This window comes from Pezoporus occidentalis, unplaced genomic scaffold, assembly GCF_034315485.1.
Source record: "Pezoporus occidentalis ecotype Australia unplaced genomic scaffold, CSIRO_AGI_Poc_V1 ctg2, whole genome shotgun sequence".
NCBI lineage: Eukaryota > Metazoa > Chordata > Aves > Psittaciformes > Psittacidae > Pezoporus > Pezoporus occidentalis.
Genome location: NW_026913855.1, coordinates 7,947,258 through 7,963,588, shown reverse-complemented (window position 1 = coordinate 7,963,588; position 16,331 = coordinate 7,947,258). Strand labels below are relative to the sequence as shown.

General features: G+C 43.1%; 1 protein-coding gene across 7 annotated transcripts in view; it reads left to right on the top strand.

Moving 5' to 3' along the window:
- Positions 1 to 9,155, top strand: part of PIGN (phosphatidylinositol glycan anchor biosynthesis class N) — a 101,583-nt gene extending 92,428 nt beyond the window's left edge. For 4 of the 7 annotated variants that reach the window (XM_062617718.1, XM_062617719.1, XM_062617716.1 and 1 more), the window contains 2 exons: positions 761 to 813; positions 8,763 to 9,155. In XM_062617718.1, coding sequence (XP_062473702.1) covers positions 761 to 813; positions 8,763 to 8,886 — 177 coding nt within the window. In that variant the 3' untranslated portion in view covers positions 8,887 to 9,155. Of the gene's footprint in view, positions 1 to 760; positions 815 to 8,762 lie in introns of those variants that run through there. The other 3 variants (XM_062617722.1, XM_062617717.1, XM_062617723.1) reach the window with 3 other exon arrangements.
- The last annotated feature ends 7,176 nt before the right edge of the window (positions 9,156 to 16,331 follow it).

Here is a 16,331-nt window from a genome sequence, read left to right as displayed (position 1 = left end):
GATGAAGAGTGCAGGCATGTACTGGTGGTGTATAGCAAGCCCCAGTATATCCAATATGTCTGATACCTCATGCATTCTCCTATTCTGATTTAAACATTTTAAAACAGAAAATATGTGCTTGGTCTACAAAACAAAGTATTACCAAATAGACTTGATGTGCAGCAGCTGTGTGTATATCAAGAAATGAGAAAGTTGGCAGGAAAGAAAAAGAGAACTGGTTTGTGGTCTTGGATCAATGTAGCCACCAGCTAGAATTTGGGGGATTCACTAACACACGTGTGCTGTCTTCTCCCAACATTATTCCCATTTTACAGGTGGGGAACTGCCAGAATTGCCCAAACACACTTGTGGTGGAAAACAATATACAGCTTTCTCTTTGGCACTATGTGTTATTTGTGAACCCATTATTTCAAACAATGAGATGGCTCGGCTTTTCTTATTGATAAAGTTCTCTAGTTTTCTTACTGATAAAGTTCTCTCTCCAGTAATTTTCTGCTTCTTGCAAGCCCAGCTTGACAGAACTTAGTCCATCTTTATCTGTTTGTGTTTACATGTGTAACGTGTAAACTATGTTAAATCTATTTCTGGCTCCTAGACTATTCTTTACTTTGGTCCAAATGAGCACTCCTTGAAAGATCTTGCCCTTGTTCTACTTGAAAAATTAGAAACTTGGAATAAACAGCCTGAAAACATGGTTTTTAAATGTATATTTCAAACTGTGCAGTGTTTATGTACTAATCAAAGTTGTTTTATTTCCTAGCATTTTTTCTTTTTAGTTAAAGATTATGGAAGCTGGCTGGATATTGGAACAAGGTACAGTATTTTTTTGCCTCCATTGCATTTTTGACAGGCTCATAGGTTAATATTGTTGTTTACTTACTCAGAACTCTTGTAATTTTTTCCAATTACTCTCCTTAATCAGGTGCTTCAGTTATGTTCCCCGTACTTAAAAAACATATGCATGCATGTGTGCACACAGGTATACATATATATGTATATATCCCAAGCTAAAACTTGGGTCTTAAAATCTGTGCTAGAGCAACATGGAGTAAGTGACAAATCTGGCATGGCAAGAAATAGTTGGTAGGATTTGTTTGATTTCTAAAGAACAGTGATTACACAAAAAATATTTTTATTGTTGCTTTGCATTTTAATTAGTTTTAATCACTGCTAAAATAACAAAACTGTTTATTGTCTTGAATCTAGTTATGCTGTTACATACAATCTCCTGCAAATTAATGAACCATGCGCAATTATGTTGGTGGCTACCAAGACCCCTGCATTTATCTTTCCCCTAGTTAGAGAAGAGTAAATCTGTAGCATTTAAACATAGAAATCACAGCTTAAATGAGAGAATTTGTTTTGCATTATGAGTCGTACTAGCCTCCACAGCACGCATCGTGGGGTAGGTTTTCAACTGTTCAGTCTGTCCTGGGTTACTTGTGAATAGTCCAGAAATAACAAATACAAGGAATACACATTTCAGATTTACCTTCCCTGGGTTGTGGAAATAGATAATATGCTGTAATAAGATTAGTAGGAAATGTGTTGTTAGTAATCCAGCCAATCTGGTCACTTGACACTGTTACTTAAACAGAAGTTGAATAGTGACCCATTGTTAATGTTCTGTTTAGTCTACATTTACTCTGTGCTTTGCTGAGCCCCAGTGTTCCCTGCAGTGCATGCACGTGTGTGTGCACACGTATTCTGCCCGTTTTCTTTGGAGGTTCAAATTCCTGCTTGTAGCTACCTTTTGAAGGTTCCTAATGGGAGGAGACACAGATCAATGAGTGGAAACTGTGCTTTAACATCACACTTCCTTGCTATGATCGGTTTATGGTAAATCATACAGCCTCATCTTTTGGTTTGAATTCCTATGCAGACTAATAATGGTAGTAAAGACCTCAGAGAAGTTCTGTTCTGCTGGGCAAGAAGCTTTCTAATTGGGAGTTAGCAAGCAAAAATATAAATTGTTGCAAGTATTCAAAACCTTGCTCTCTGATATACAGTCTTCATAGTGTAGAGATTTACAACGCTGATGAATTGTTGGATCCATTTCAGCTGGAAGTTTGCCTTATCCTGAAGAGTTTAGGGGAGCTCATTATGCACAATTGTAATTCTGCCTCCGTGTGTGTACGCTTTGAGCGCTGAAGAAAGCACTGAAAAAGCCCTTTTAAAAGAGTAATTTGTAATTAATTTTTAACATGGTAACGCATAATGCTCAGGCAGCCTTAAATTTGTCATTACTTCACTTTTGAGTGCTTGACTTTACTACTACCTGTGTTAGTTTATTGTAGTCCCTTTATACATGTTTTGTGTGTGCATGTGTATATGCACAAAAGGTAATAATGATGAGGTTGCATAAGAAAGAAGTGAAGCCATAGGTGCAGAGCTGAAGTGGTCCTTCTATTCAGCATGAGCAATACTTTGGCTGCTGAACCTTCTTCTCTGTGAGCATATTTCTAATGTGTGATTCTCAAGCCTGGCGAAATTAGTAGGCAACAGCAGATTTTTATTTATTCCTGAAAGGGAAGATGAGCTTCATGGGGTTTTGGGCAATTCCCAAAACCAGTGGGAGAGAGATACTAACGTGGCTCTTTCCTGTCCTCCTGTTGCAACTGCAGTGACAGCTCTGTGGCATTCCCATTGCAGTGTCATCTGCTGTTGCTTTGACAGCAAGGTCTGAAAATATCCTGTCTCAGCTGGCATTTTAGGCGTTGCCAAAATTTTACCGGGAAGGCTGAGTCAGTTAAGGAAATGATAGTTCTTTTTCTTCCAACTGTTTGTATCTCAGCAAAACCTGTGTAGATTTCATGGAACAAAGAATAGAAGCACCCTTAGGGACAGCTGCGCTCGTTTTTCTTTTTTTCCTTTTTTTTTCTCTCTCTCTTTTTTCTTTTCTTCTGTTTTTTTCCTTACCCCCCTCCCCCACACATTTTTTCCTTTTTTTTTTTTTTTTGTGGCACTGATAGGAAATGTGTGTGTGCACGCACACAGTTAGCAAGGTTCATTTGACGTTACTAGTTACTACATCATTGAAGTCACAGGTGGAAAAGCAGGAATTTAATTGCCCAGCAAAGATTGGTTCCTCTGAAGTCTGTCAGAGTTCAGTGGTATATGTGCCGCATTTGCAAGGTTGGTGATGTAGATTTCCATACTCATTCTGCTTTGTGGTGATAGCTTTCTACGGATTTTCTAATTACCACGCTTCAGAACTTTTGTCCGTCCTCTCTCTTACTGAGAATGTGCAAGTTCAGTAGGAAACTCTCTTTAGGCAATACTTGTGTTTTCCAATACCAGTGCTCTGAAGTGTCATGTGTAAGTAGAGCTGGTTTTAAATCCCTTATGATAAAAAGACAACCTTCACTGCTTTTTTATGGTGATGTTTTATTTCGTAGTGGATCTCTCACATTGTTTGGAAGTAGGGTTTGTTTACTAACATATTTACTCTTTTCTTTAAATTTCACCACTGTTTCCTGGCTTTTACATCTCATTCTACCATGCCTTAACATGCCATTTTACCATGCCCCACATCTGCCTTAACAATGTGATGCCTTTATTCTTCTGGTTGAATTTACCATGCCACTTAAATACTGTCTTTGAATGTAAAGAGATTTCTACCTTTCCCACTCTTCCAGATCATTAATGAAATGCTGAGCCACAACAGATCCAACGTGCAGTCCTGCATTACCACATTCTGCAAATTATCAACGCACCATTGATTCCCTCTTTTCAGTAAATTATCAATTACTATAAATATTTATGGTGTCTTAGAAAGTTTTAAAGCTCCTTTGCTTAATGGTCATGCCAAAATCAATGTGAACTTGTGTTTCAGGGAGTGTTTTTTATTGTTTTGATGTAATAACAGGATGATAGTCTTGCAGTGAATGCAAAACTCATAGCACTGACTTACGCAAGCTTGTAAAGTCTGCTAATCTTAGCCTCTACTACATATCTTGAGGTCACCCTAAACTGGATCATATGCCCTAGTAGAAGACACCATTACATTTCATAAAATAATAATGCTGTTTTCCTAGTATTTTAAATATCAGTGTGTAGTATGTAGCTCATGAGAAGCTTGTTCTGACAGTCTTTTGTTTTTGAAGAACAAACAAATTGAATAGCTAGCTTTTCCTCTTGTCACTAAAATAATTTCTCTGTAGCTTTAAAGGTATGTTTACCTCTACAGATAAAGAGATATCTATATAGTGCATGCAATTTGTAAATAGCTATATATTCAAATAGTCAAGATAAATTCTAAAGCTTCTTTATATAACAGTATTATATAGTTTTATATAGACACATTGTACTATCCCCTTGCTCTTTTTGTAACAGTGGCTGGAAGATAAAGATACAATCTTAACTGTCTTCTGCAGTTTCAAAGTTCAGGGGGCATAGATAAAGCACAACAGACTGTTTGTTTTAGGATAGCAGAACTGATGTTAGGTTTGGGATGTTGGGGCTTCTATGTCTGACCATTAAACTAGAGGTCTTGTAACTAGAAAGAAGGCAGTGTTTACCAATGATTTCTAAAACAGGAGTGATGCCATTTGTGGTTTGTTTTGTGTGAAAGAGATGGTATGAGATCCTGACTGGAAATGCAGGAGACCAGGAGACTTAAAATCCAGAATCTGAATCTGCGGTCTCAGTGTGTGCTTGGGGACAATCTTGCAGTTTAGAATAGCATGTCATGAAGAAATAAGGTCTTTGGACTCTTGTGGAGAGTGTTCTTCCAAGTCCTTGCATGAATTGGTTTTGGTTTACTTGCTTTATTTCTAGGGTTTTTAATTGCCATGATAACTTACTCCATCTTCCTGTCTTCCCAGCTTCTATCAGGTCTGCCATCTTAGGAATTAGTTTCTCTTGGGAGAAAGCCATGTTTTGGAGCAAGATTGATTCTCCCCCCCACCCCCCAATCTTTGATTCTGATTGTCTTTCCATATATCTTGCTGATGTACACTGTCACAAAGCCAGGAGATGGTAGTACCTCATATGGTCTCCTCTTTGCCCTTAACACCAAAACAGTGTCTTCCTCCCTCATAAAAAAATTTCCTAGCAGCAGCTTTACCTGTTCAATTCATACCTAGGGCACTCACCTTTCCATTGAACAGACCTGCCTTGCCTTAGCTCATCTGTGATCCCCTCCACCAGCTACCTTTTTTCTACCATTCTGTCCCTGCTCATCTCATCATTTATAAGCATTGCCCCACTGTGCCCCACTACACCATTCTCTTGTATCTGTTTAATGTCTCTTCTCTTTCCACTTCCTGGAGCCTAAAATCTCACTCCTTTTTCTTATTAGCTCAGGTTTGACTTATGATGGAGGAAGCTTGTTTTAAGAATTACCTTGCTTCACTGTATCTGCAGATCCAGTCAAGGGTGAAGTTCTGACCAAGATTTTGCCACAGGTGTTGTAGCATATACGTGTGTCTTGCTTTATTTATTTAAGCACTCCATTACCCCAGCCTGAGAACTAATCTACCAAGCAGAGCTGCCTACAGGCACTTCACCACCAGTTGCTGGTAGCCCCAGAGATGCTGGCTGTTTGTAATCATGTGACAAGTAGACTGAAATTAGTTTTAATTGTGCTCTATGGCATAATATATGTATTTCTTTATTCTGAACTTCTGATATTTTAATGAAGGCATATAACTATTCAGCCTTTTGCAATATAGCAAGGGAGAAGTGTGTTTATCACTCTCTTTACTAAAGTATGGAGGACACAGTCCCTTGAATGACAGGTAGCAAAGCAGAGTTTGTGTAGATGTTTTTCCTTTGAGAAAGCCCTCTGTGTCTCCCAGAATCATTGATTAGCACCTACATCTGGAAAAGCTCCTTTTAGGGTGGACAAGAACTCAGATGTCTATGTAGGAACCATGCTGATGGCAGCAAGTTGACAATTCTCTGGTTACTGTCTCAGAGTGTCTGTGGGAATAAAGGCAGGATCTTCATTTGGCTTCTGATTTTCAGATTTCTCATTCAAGCTTTCTTTGAAAGCTAGAAGGAAAGTGGTGTTTCTACTTCTATGAAAAAATGCAATTCTGGTGCTAGGTGAGGAGATGAGGTGTTACCAGCAATGCACGAGATGTTAAGCCATCCAGCTGTTTGCTGGAATGGCTGTTCTTTTAAAAGCCGTGCAAACTTCTGTACCTGTAGTGCTTGTACTTGGTGTAATGTGCCCTTAGTGCTTGCCCAAGGGCACCATTACACCATGAAGATAAGTGCAGGGAGGCTTTGACTTTCAGTTGGCAACATATGCTTTCCCATGGAGAACTGAGATCAAACCTGTAACACACCCAGGTGGACTTCCAAAGGCAGCTCTTGAGGGAGTTGTGTTATCTTTCTTACTTGTAAATATGCTGTGAGCTACGAAGTCCAAAGTGCACTGAGCAGGTGAGAGTAGGCTTTGTGCCTGACTTCATGCTCTCCTTCTGTCATCTTACACCTTGCCACAGAAGCAGGGCAGGATATGGCTCTTGTAGATGTACTGCTCTGCTTAGCTAAAGCTGGAGGAGGGAGATGCTTATGGGAAATGCATATAAGAAAGATGGTTCCTGATATTTTAAACCTTGAGTTGTTCACATTATTTGCTCCTTACGGGTGGGAGTTTATGTGGGTGCAAAGTGCAGGCTGTTGGGGTAGGCTGTTGCTTCTTGAGGTCTGGGCCCATTTATGCTGATAGATTTTTGTAATTGATTTCTTAAAATTATGTATTTTGAGCAAGGTGTTTGTAAGAAGGTTTAGTCAGACTTAACAGAAACAGAAAAATCTTGTACCGTGAGTCAAGTTCCCTTCAGTGTTCTCCATCCTCTTTGGTCAGACCTTGGCAACTTTAGTTGCTGGTACTCTGGCTGTGGAAGAGCTTCTGCTCATTAGTGAACTTACTGGATTACTTTTATTCTCTCACACTGATTAGCAGCCCAGCTTTAAGAGCTGGTGCTTCTCCACTTCACAGAGCTAAATTGCACTAGGCTAGTGCCAGGGTTGTCACTGGGTCGTGAGGATTGATAGTGTTGGCATTATGAGCTTTACTGCTCTTCCGTGGCTAAACTCTCAAACTGAATGGGTCCTCTGGCAGAAATTCCAGGTCATTAAACCAGCAAGTGCTCCTTGCAATCCTTTTTGTGGCTAAACTCAGACTTCATTGAGTCTGATGCTACCCTGCTCATCCTAAAGAGCCATCTGCTTTGAAATAGTGGGTATGGGTGCATCAGGAGGTTTGTGTACCTTTCATATTAGAAGGCCATTATCTTCAATAGTGCCAGGAGAAAAACAAACAGCTGCACTGGATGAACAATGGACATGGGTGCAGCACTCTTTTGTCTGCAACTTTAACCTGAAATGTCACTGGATTTGGAAAAATTCTAATTTCTTAATGGCTTGTGGTTTATGTTAACAGCAGCCTGCTTCAGACATTGAACACAGGATGCTGGCTATACTAGGTCGTCTCTCAGTCTGACCCTAAATGCCCACCTGTAACACTAGTGAATATCAGGTACCAGAATTTGAGCAAGAGAACAGTTCTCTACATGCTATCCTTTTAAATCATTAGTGACTGTCCTGGGTTCAGCAGTAGGAGTCATTTTTCTCCTTCTTAGTAGCTGATGCAGTGCTGTGGTTTTGACTTTTGGGCTGGGAACAGCACTGATAACACCGATGTTTTCAGTTGTTGCTAAGTGATGTTTACCCTGACCAAGGACTTTCTGAGCATCATGCTCTGCCAGGGAGGAGGGGAAGCCAGGAGGAAGCAGGGACAGGGCACCTGACCCAAACTAGCCAAAGAGGTATTCCATACCACAGCACGTCATGCCCAGCATATAAACTGGGGGCAGTTACCCGAAAGGGTGAGATCACTGCTGGGGTGGGGCTGGGTATTGGTCAGCGAGTGGTGAGCGGTTGTATTCTCTTGCTTTGTTATTTTCTCTTACCATTGTTGTTGTTGGTGGTAGCGGTGGTGATTTGTGTTGTACATTGGTTACTGGACTGTTCTTGTCTCAACCCGTGGGAGTTACATTCTTTCGATTCTTCTCCCCATCCCTCCAGGAGCGAAGGGAGGAAGAGGGGGGAGTGAGCCAGTTGCTGCATGGTACTTAGTTACCAGCTGGGCTTAAACCACGACAGTGACTTAAGCACTTCCTAACCCAGAAGCTGTATCTTTGTATTGTGTTTATTAGCCAGTCTTGAATTCATTTCTTTAATCTCTTTGAAACCATTTTTCACCACAGCAGAGAAATACAAAAATTTTAGAAACGTTGAGTGAAAAAGTAGTGTTTGTTTGGTTTTTCTTTAAAGCTGCTCATCACTGGAATAGTTTTCTCTAGAAAATTTGCACTTCAGCTGACAGAAATATCTAAATATCTGAGTTGCCTTACTAGCAAGGACTGTATATCTGATAGCAAGCTCTCCCTAGATTTTGTGTTATCAATTCACAGCAAACAGAAGTTTTGCAATGTTTTCAGCCACATATGTTGAATTACCCACTTGAATGAACTACACCCAGTACCACTTATTCACTTGGGTATATGCTCAGCTGTGTTTTCTATCGTGCCCACCATTTTATTTTGTCACAGACTTTGTTTTTTACACAATAGTGCTGCTAAGACTTTTGTCTTCTAGGAGCAGCATATATAAAATCACATGCTGGGCCAGCAATTAGGCCTAGTTAGAAAAGCAAATATTTGGAGGTTGTTTATGTCAGGGGTTTTTTTACTCTGTAAATTTGCTTTTTTCTCTCACCTCTTTTATCTGTTTCCTCCTTGCAGCATTAGCCACTATGTGCTGGTGATGTCACTGACCATATTTATGATGCTGATGAATGGGCTGGCCCAGCTGCTGACTACACAGAGACTTCAACTTTACAGAGGGACTAAGCATCATTCTACATGATGAAGTGATACGTGTTCCTGCCTTGTTCCCATCCTCAGGCTTCCTCTGAACCAAACTCCACCTCTGGAATGTAAATACAAGTTGATGGACTGGAGTGCCAAAATCCCATCCAGGGATCAGAGTGCTCTGCTGATACAAATTAAGTGCTGCCTGTGACTGAAATTTGCATTTGGAGGTTGCCATTTAGGCATCAGTGGGGCTCAAAAAGCCTCCGCTTTCTCCTCCAAGTGTACGTATTTCTTGAAAATAAAACCAGAAAAAAATCTTTTTAGAAGAAATAGGCAACCATCTTTTGGGTCGGGTATTTGTTCTGGTTGTTATAACTTGTCTGCCAGCTATTTGTCTCACACATGCTCACTCTCAGTAGGAGTCTGCAAAGTCCTAGATTTGTTTCATGTCTTGCATAAGCATCTCACAGACTAAAGCATAAATGAAATCAGTCTGGGCAGATCACTGATTTTTATGTGCCCAATGTGGCATGCACATTTGAATATCTCTGAAACTGGCAATACTTTTTGCAAGCTGTGTCAACATGCATGTGAGAATATGTTGAGGCAGGTTAAGACTGGTGCTATGTGAGGCCGCTGCTGCGAGACATCACCTTTTAGCTAACCTTGCTGTGAACTGCTGCCGTTGACCGTGCTCTGCTGCTGCCTCCTGTGCTCTGGCAGGCCGAGCAGCATGACAGCTCAGGTAATTGATCCAAATGAAAAGGAACCTGATGAAAGAACTGTAAAATCACATTCAAATTCCCTGCTCCAGCTCGTGCCAGGGCAGGCAGGAAGGCTAGGGCTGGTTGTTGCAGTGGCAGCCCAGAGTTAAATCAGCATAAAGAGGTCATGAAACTGCAGCTGGAGGTGGTGGTTTGCATAGCATGATGCCATATGGAGGCTTTTCCCTTTGTTTCCTTGCTTTCATTTCTTTTTATGTTCTAATTACAAGCAGCCTGGGTAGTGGCTGCGCCATGAATCAAACACAGACACAAATTCCCTGGTTGTATGCTGATTACAAGTGAGAGCAAAGAGCCAGGGTGCTTAGAGGCTCTGCTGTGGCAGGTGCATCTGGGGACCCAGTAACGGTAAATCCATTGCAGCAGGCTTTGAGGTAGACTTGTAACTCTGTAGGCCTTCCAAGAGCAAACACTAGCTTCCCTACCACTACCCCACAGTTGAATAAGTAGCACAGACCTACACCTCGCTGCTTCATCATTCCCTGAAGTCAGCTGTTGGGAGAATTACACAAAAATTGTATCTCCTGAAGCAAAAAATGTATCTCCTGCTCAGCAGGAGGCTGCACAGAGCTGGGCGTCCTGCCTTTGAAATGGGTTTTTCCATTTACACCATCAGTAAAAGGGCCTTTGAAGCAGCTCCCTTTGCACAGCAGAGGAAGCAAGTGAAAGGGAAAAAATTTCTTCTTTCTGTCCCATTATATGATGGCATCGCTAAAAGTTGTGCTATGCAATATCTCTATGGTACACCCCCAACTTGCAGCCAGGCCTTCCTACCTGGCAGCTGATGCATATGGTACATGATGCTGGCAGCCAAGGCAAGACATTCGTCATGAGGGTTGCTCCAGTGCTCTTTCTGGCCATCTGGCATTTGGCCATGGTCACACGTCTGTTTAACGCTCTGGAAACTAGTCATCCCTCTGCAGGAAGTTTGGCTGGGAGAAACTAGTCACAAACCTCCATCTGCTTCTTGAGTGTTACAGAAAATATCCTATCATGGGCCTGCAGTCATCTGTGCAGCTTTGGGCTGCCTCTTTACAGTGTCTGAGCACTAGAGTGGGAGTAATTTGTCCACTAGGTAGTGGTACAGTGAAAGTAGAATCATAGAATGGTTTGGGTTGGAAAGGACCTTAAAGCTCACCCAGTTCCAACCCCCCCTGCCACAGGCAGGGACACCTCCCACTAGACCAGGTTGCTGAAAGCCCTGTCCAACCTGGCTTTGAACACTGCCAGGGATGGGGCAGCCACAGCTTCTCTGGGCAACCTGTGCCAGTGCCTCACCACCTTCATGGTAAAGAGCTTCCTAACATCTAATATACATGCATCTTCTTTCAGTTTAAAGTCATTCGCCTTTGTCGTGTCACTGCTTGCTCTTATAAGTCCCTCTCCAGCTTTCTTGTAAGGCCCCTTTAGGTACTGGAAAGCTGCTCAAAGTTCTCCCAGATCTTTCTCTTCTCCAGGCTGTCTCCATAGGGGAGGTGCTGCAGTCCTCTGATCATCATCATCACCCTCCTCCGGACTTGCTCCAACAGCTCCATGTCCTTATGTTGGGGGCCCCAGAGCTGAACACAGTACTCCAGAGCAGCGTAGAAGGGGAGACCTCTCTCGACCTGCTGGTCATGCTTTTTTCCTACTAGGAATGTGCTAGCACAACAGTCACAGAAGGTATTTCACATCTGTTACAGGCTATACCCACAGATTTCCATGTGGGAAGGTGGACATATGCCTGCTGCTGGTAGTTGACCATAAAGAAAAGGCAAGGAGCAACCATGGGCAGGTGGAAAATTGCTGCTAGCGCAAAACCTGTGTGTAGGCATGGGAATCTGCCACGCTTGTTCTCCTTAAATCCAGTGAGTCTCTGCTATGGAGAGCTGTCCCCACCTCAGCCCCAGCCTCCAGCTGTCTACAGTGTACTGTATCATTGCAGGGTACTGCGTCATCAGCTTTGTGGGACCTTCCTCATGCCTTAAGACCTCTATTTGCAGTGCCATCATTTCAGTACACACAGCTACAGGCAGCTGTACCACTTAGCATCCCAGTCTACATTGCTGGAGCAATTTTTTTGCAAAACTACTGTTTGTAGAGCAAATTCACTGATAGGAGCAGCTGAATAGCTGGCATTGGTGTGATGTGAAGGAATTGACTGAAAAAGTGGGAATGTGAGACCCACAGGCTGTCACTCTGAAAGCACATCTTCTGCAAGCCTGTCAAAACTGTGTGTTATTTATGACAAGACCAAGTGGATATTCTACCCTCTAAGTGAAAACACTGGAGGTAGATACTGTCTGGTGCTGCAGGCTCCTGGGACAGTGCACAGGAGCTCAGGCCTGATGTCTTTTCTTACCACAGGGCTGGTAATAAAACAGCATCTCACCCCACTGCATCTGCTGCTGCTCATCTGTGCTAGTAGGAATAATCCATATGCTCTGCTATGCAGGCAAGTGGAAATGGCTGTCCAAAGTATAACCTGCATCAATTACTCTTTCTGCTTATGGTCTCTTTCCACAAGGTGGGTTTTGATTATTACATCCATTCTTGTACTAGCTGAAAGCTATTGGTGAGCATGGGAAAAAGTTTGCAACACGTGCACTGGTTTTCCCCTGTGCTCCTCTGCAGGGGTCTGCTCTTGTTTGCCATTTGCTCTGAATGGGCCGTAGTGGTAGCAGCCTTAGCTGACCTTTCTCTTTCCCAGCACTGGTCCTTTGCATCTCTGCCGTTCATGGATTCAGTTTGTAGCTGAGGCTGCGGGAGCGCTGGAGCACAGCTCAGGTGGAGAGGCAGGATTGGCTGTGCTATTCCTGTGTCTCCCCAGGGAAGGCTCTTGCCAGAGTCTTGGCCTGCACTTTTGGGTTTATTTCAGCACAGGACAGTGTCAGAAATTCTCCCACTCAGCTAATTTGCACAGCCCCGTGGGGTGTGTTTGTGACAGTGTCAGCTCTTCCCTCCCATGGATGTGTGCTCCTCTCCTTTCCAGAAGCAAATGTCATCAGCAATAAAAAGTCCTCCCCAGCCCTGGGAGCTAAGGTAGGGGAAAAAAATTGTACTCAGCTGAGTTTAAGCTTTCTTTGTCTCTGATGTGGGTCTTTGAGCATCATCCCTCTTCGTGGAGTCCAGAAAGGGCTTGGGCCACAGAAGGGGGTCTCTGAGCCTGTAGTGCCTTGCAGGCCACTGCAGGTATCACCCAGCCCCTGTGTTTTCTGCTGAGGGCAAGAAGGCAGAATTATCCCGAGCCCTCCCGCCTGCCTTATTTCACCTGCAGCAGAATTGCAGGCTCTCTGACTGCTAGAGCAGGTGAGGCTCCAGACAGTGCAAACCTCCGGCAGGGACAGATGGGTAGATTGATGCTGTTATCTATGCCTGGGGCTGCACAGCTATTTTTTTAACTATGCTGATATTATATAAACCTCTGCAAAGCCTGTATCTTCTTGATTTCAGAGCCATGAGCCCATGAAGAGCTAACCATAAGCCTGGAGTGCCCATCAGGTGATGTAATGTGAGAAAAACTGTACTGAAAAGCAGCTGATACAAAGATCTTGTACTCTTCCGTGCTAAGAGCTGTTCTCTGCTATTGTGTTATTAAGGCTATACACTGCAGCCTTTTGATATCCGTCCAGGGAGTGAGCTGTTTCTTCAGAGATGATGAAGCTTAGATTGTATCAAGACCTCTTATGACTCAAACTAAATGACTTCCCCTTCCCCCTCACAGGGTATATCAGATTTTACAAGCTTTGGCAATTGCAATGCATGCCATGGCTGTTAGTTGTAAAGCTGCTACAGCCTTCACATTCTTGAATGAGAATATATGAATGAACGTTTGTGGTCTTACCCAAACCTTGCTTTCTAGCATCACCCTTGAACCCTTGAGGTTTCTGGTTTGGCTACAGCATGAAATGTCATTTCAGTTCCTACTACCCCAGCTAATCTGTAAGGGTCTGGTGCTCATTGCTTTTCAAATCCTTTCTGATTTGCTTTCAAATCCCTTTTCCTGTGTCCCTGGGGTGTTGAGGGTACTTCTCTCAGATGCCTTTGGCAAAGTGGATGAGAGCATGGAGGGTGCCATGCTTGCTGCTGCATCCTGGTAGATGTGGGGTGCTGTGAGTAGGAGCCAGCTAGAAGGAATGTTCTGGGGAGCTACAGCTGTGGTGGAGAAGGGGTGACATCTCTGTCTTGTACCTGCTGTGGGTATGCTCTGCATCACAGTGGTGGGGCAGCTCCAGGTGCCCCTTCTCCATCTTCACATGGCTTCATCCAGCCCAAAGGCAAGAAGCTTTGTCTTCTCCTGTGTGTTGTCTTTGGGCAGCTGCTTTGTGAGCTGCCGTGTCTGGGGAAGGTTTGGGAACCTACCTTGCATTGCTGTCATGTATAGGACAGCTCTGGTCATTCTTGAGGCAGGGCTTGTGGTGAGCTGTAACTGACTGTCACAGCGCTGGTGGTCACCAACTCTCTCCTCAACTAGTCTCTCCTGGACTGTTTATGTTAATAAGGATGAGCAGGGTTGAATCCAGTTAATCAGCTGAAAGAGGCTCTGGATTCAGTTGCTTTCTGCAAGAGCTCCTTTCTCATCATGAGGCAGGAAACAGCTTTTTGGCTTTTGAGGAGATCTGAAAAGGGGAAGGAGAAGGCTGAAATTATGGCACTCGCATCCTTCCTGTGACCTTTGAAATCCAGTTTGTCGATATTTTCTTTACTTGTTTATCTATTGACTTATGCTTGGCAGTGAGCTTCATAACTTTCTGACTTTGAAGGAGGGTAACATCAAGTGGAAATAGAGGAAAACGCAACTTTTTTGTTTATGTTTGATTTTCTATGTGAGTTGTAGGAGCAGATGCCTTTTTTTATCCTTTTTTTTCCTTTAATGTTACATAAGATGAAGCTGACATACCGGTTTACCTTTCACTCAGGTGACTCTGCTGACAAACCTGTTAATGGTTGGAAATCATCCAGTGAATTCTCTGAGAGGGGGAGAGAGAAAGCGCCGCACTAACACACACACACCAAGATCCCCAGCCAAATGTGCTTGCAATGGGAAATGACCAGTGATGGAGCCCACTTCTCCTCTGAATTTCTTGCCGGCAGTAGCCCTGCTTCTCTGGGTCAGGAGGTTCTTCCTGACCTGAATCGTCCTGTGATGCAGTGCACAGGCTGCCACCGTTTTTGCTTGCAGCAAGCTGGGAGGAGAAATATGTCATTAGCATGACTCTGCTGTTCCTGCCACCTCCTTGGAGTGTTTGTAGTGTTGCTTCAGCAGTACCTATCCAAGCCCAACCCCAAGCTTCAGCAACCGCAAGCTGATCCGAAGGGCATGGGTACAGTAACAAACATTGCAAAATTAAACCACTGGCATTTAGGGTTAGGGAAATCTCTAACCAAGGCCTAAACTCCTCTAATTAAACTTAGCTTATCACTCTTGCAGAAATGCGAAAGGACAAGGCATTCTGAGTGCAGTTCTGTTATTGACTTTCTGTGGAATAACCTTTATATATCTCAATAGACATGGCCTTTTGTGATGGACGTCATTATTCCGTCTTCTTGGCATATGAGACTGTCCGAGACAAAAACTGCAGAGTAATTTCAGCAGAAGCTGGAATTTGGTGGTGTGAGTCCCGTGAGCACACAAGCAGAGACCGGCTATGAAAATACTGTTGTTTTATTTTTGTAGCTATTTCCATATTAAGTTAAGAGGCACTAGAACTTACTGTTCAAAGCACTACTATCCAGAGCTATATTTAGCTGCTGAGATGTTTGTGTCTCCATCTCACTGTATCTCCAGAAATGAGTAGATATTTTCCACCATGGGCTTTGCAGAGGAAGCTTGTTATATCTGACCTATTGTGAAAGGAAAATATCTGTTTCACTGCCATGCACTTGGTACAAGCAGTATCCTTGTGCATCTCTTCTAACCCACACTGACACATTGTAATTTGTTTAAAATGCTTCAGACTTGCTTGATGTACTTTAAGCTGGCAATTGGCTGGTGTTTAAAGCCAAAAGTAGAAAGGAAAATGCATGTGTGATTTTTCAAGAATTACGCAGTGAAGGAAAACCTCCCAGTGTTTGGTATGATGGCCAAATCTTCATCTGGGACCTGAACAGAATCAAACCTTCCAAAACATTGTCCCAGGCTCCTCCATTTCCTGGGACTTTATTTCCCTGACAGTCACGCAGAGAACCCTGCCTAGGATTTCTTCCCTGAGTGTGGCTATCAGCAAGTCCCTCCTGCCCCTGCTCCTCCACCTATGTCTGGGTGCCCAGAACCCCACCTCCAGCCTGGCTCTGTGGCAGAAGCATTTGCAGAGTCAGCACCCAGGCCTAGGACAGTTCAGGGGACGAGCTCTGTCCTGTTTGGTAGGTCATGATGAGAACCTGTCTTTCATGGGGGAGCCTGTTCACTTGATTTGCTGCTTTTGTTTGTTTGCTTACGACTTTTTTTAACGATGCTTACAGCTTGGAGTTTGTTTTTTTTCAGTTAATGATTGGGAGCCCAGCTGTCAGCATTAATTCATTTTAATATGATTCAATCTGAGAAGTGCTCAGGCTTCCTCTCAGGAAAAGTGGCTGACTGCATTTTTTTATTTTCCAGGCAATTTTCTTGACAGCAAAAAAATTTCTACCAAAATTGCTCTACAGAGCAAGGGAACAGACTCCATCATTTCCCCTTCCCAGTACTCATTTCTTGCAAAAGTACCTGATGTCTGGGGAAAAGCAGTCTTTTCATTAG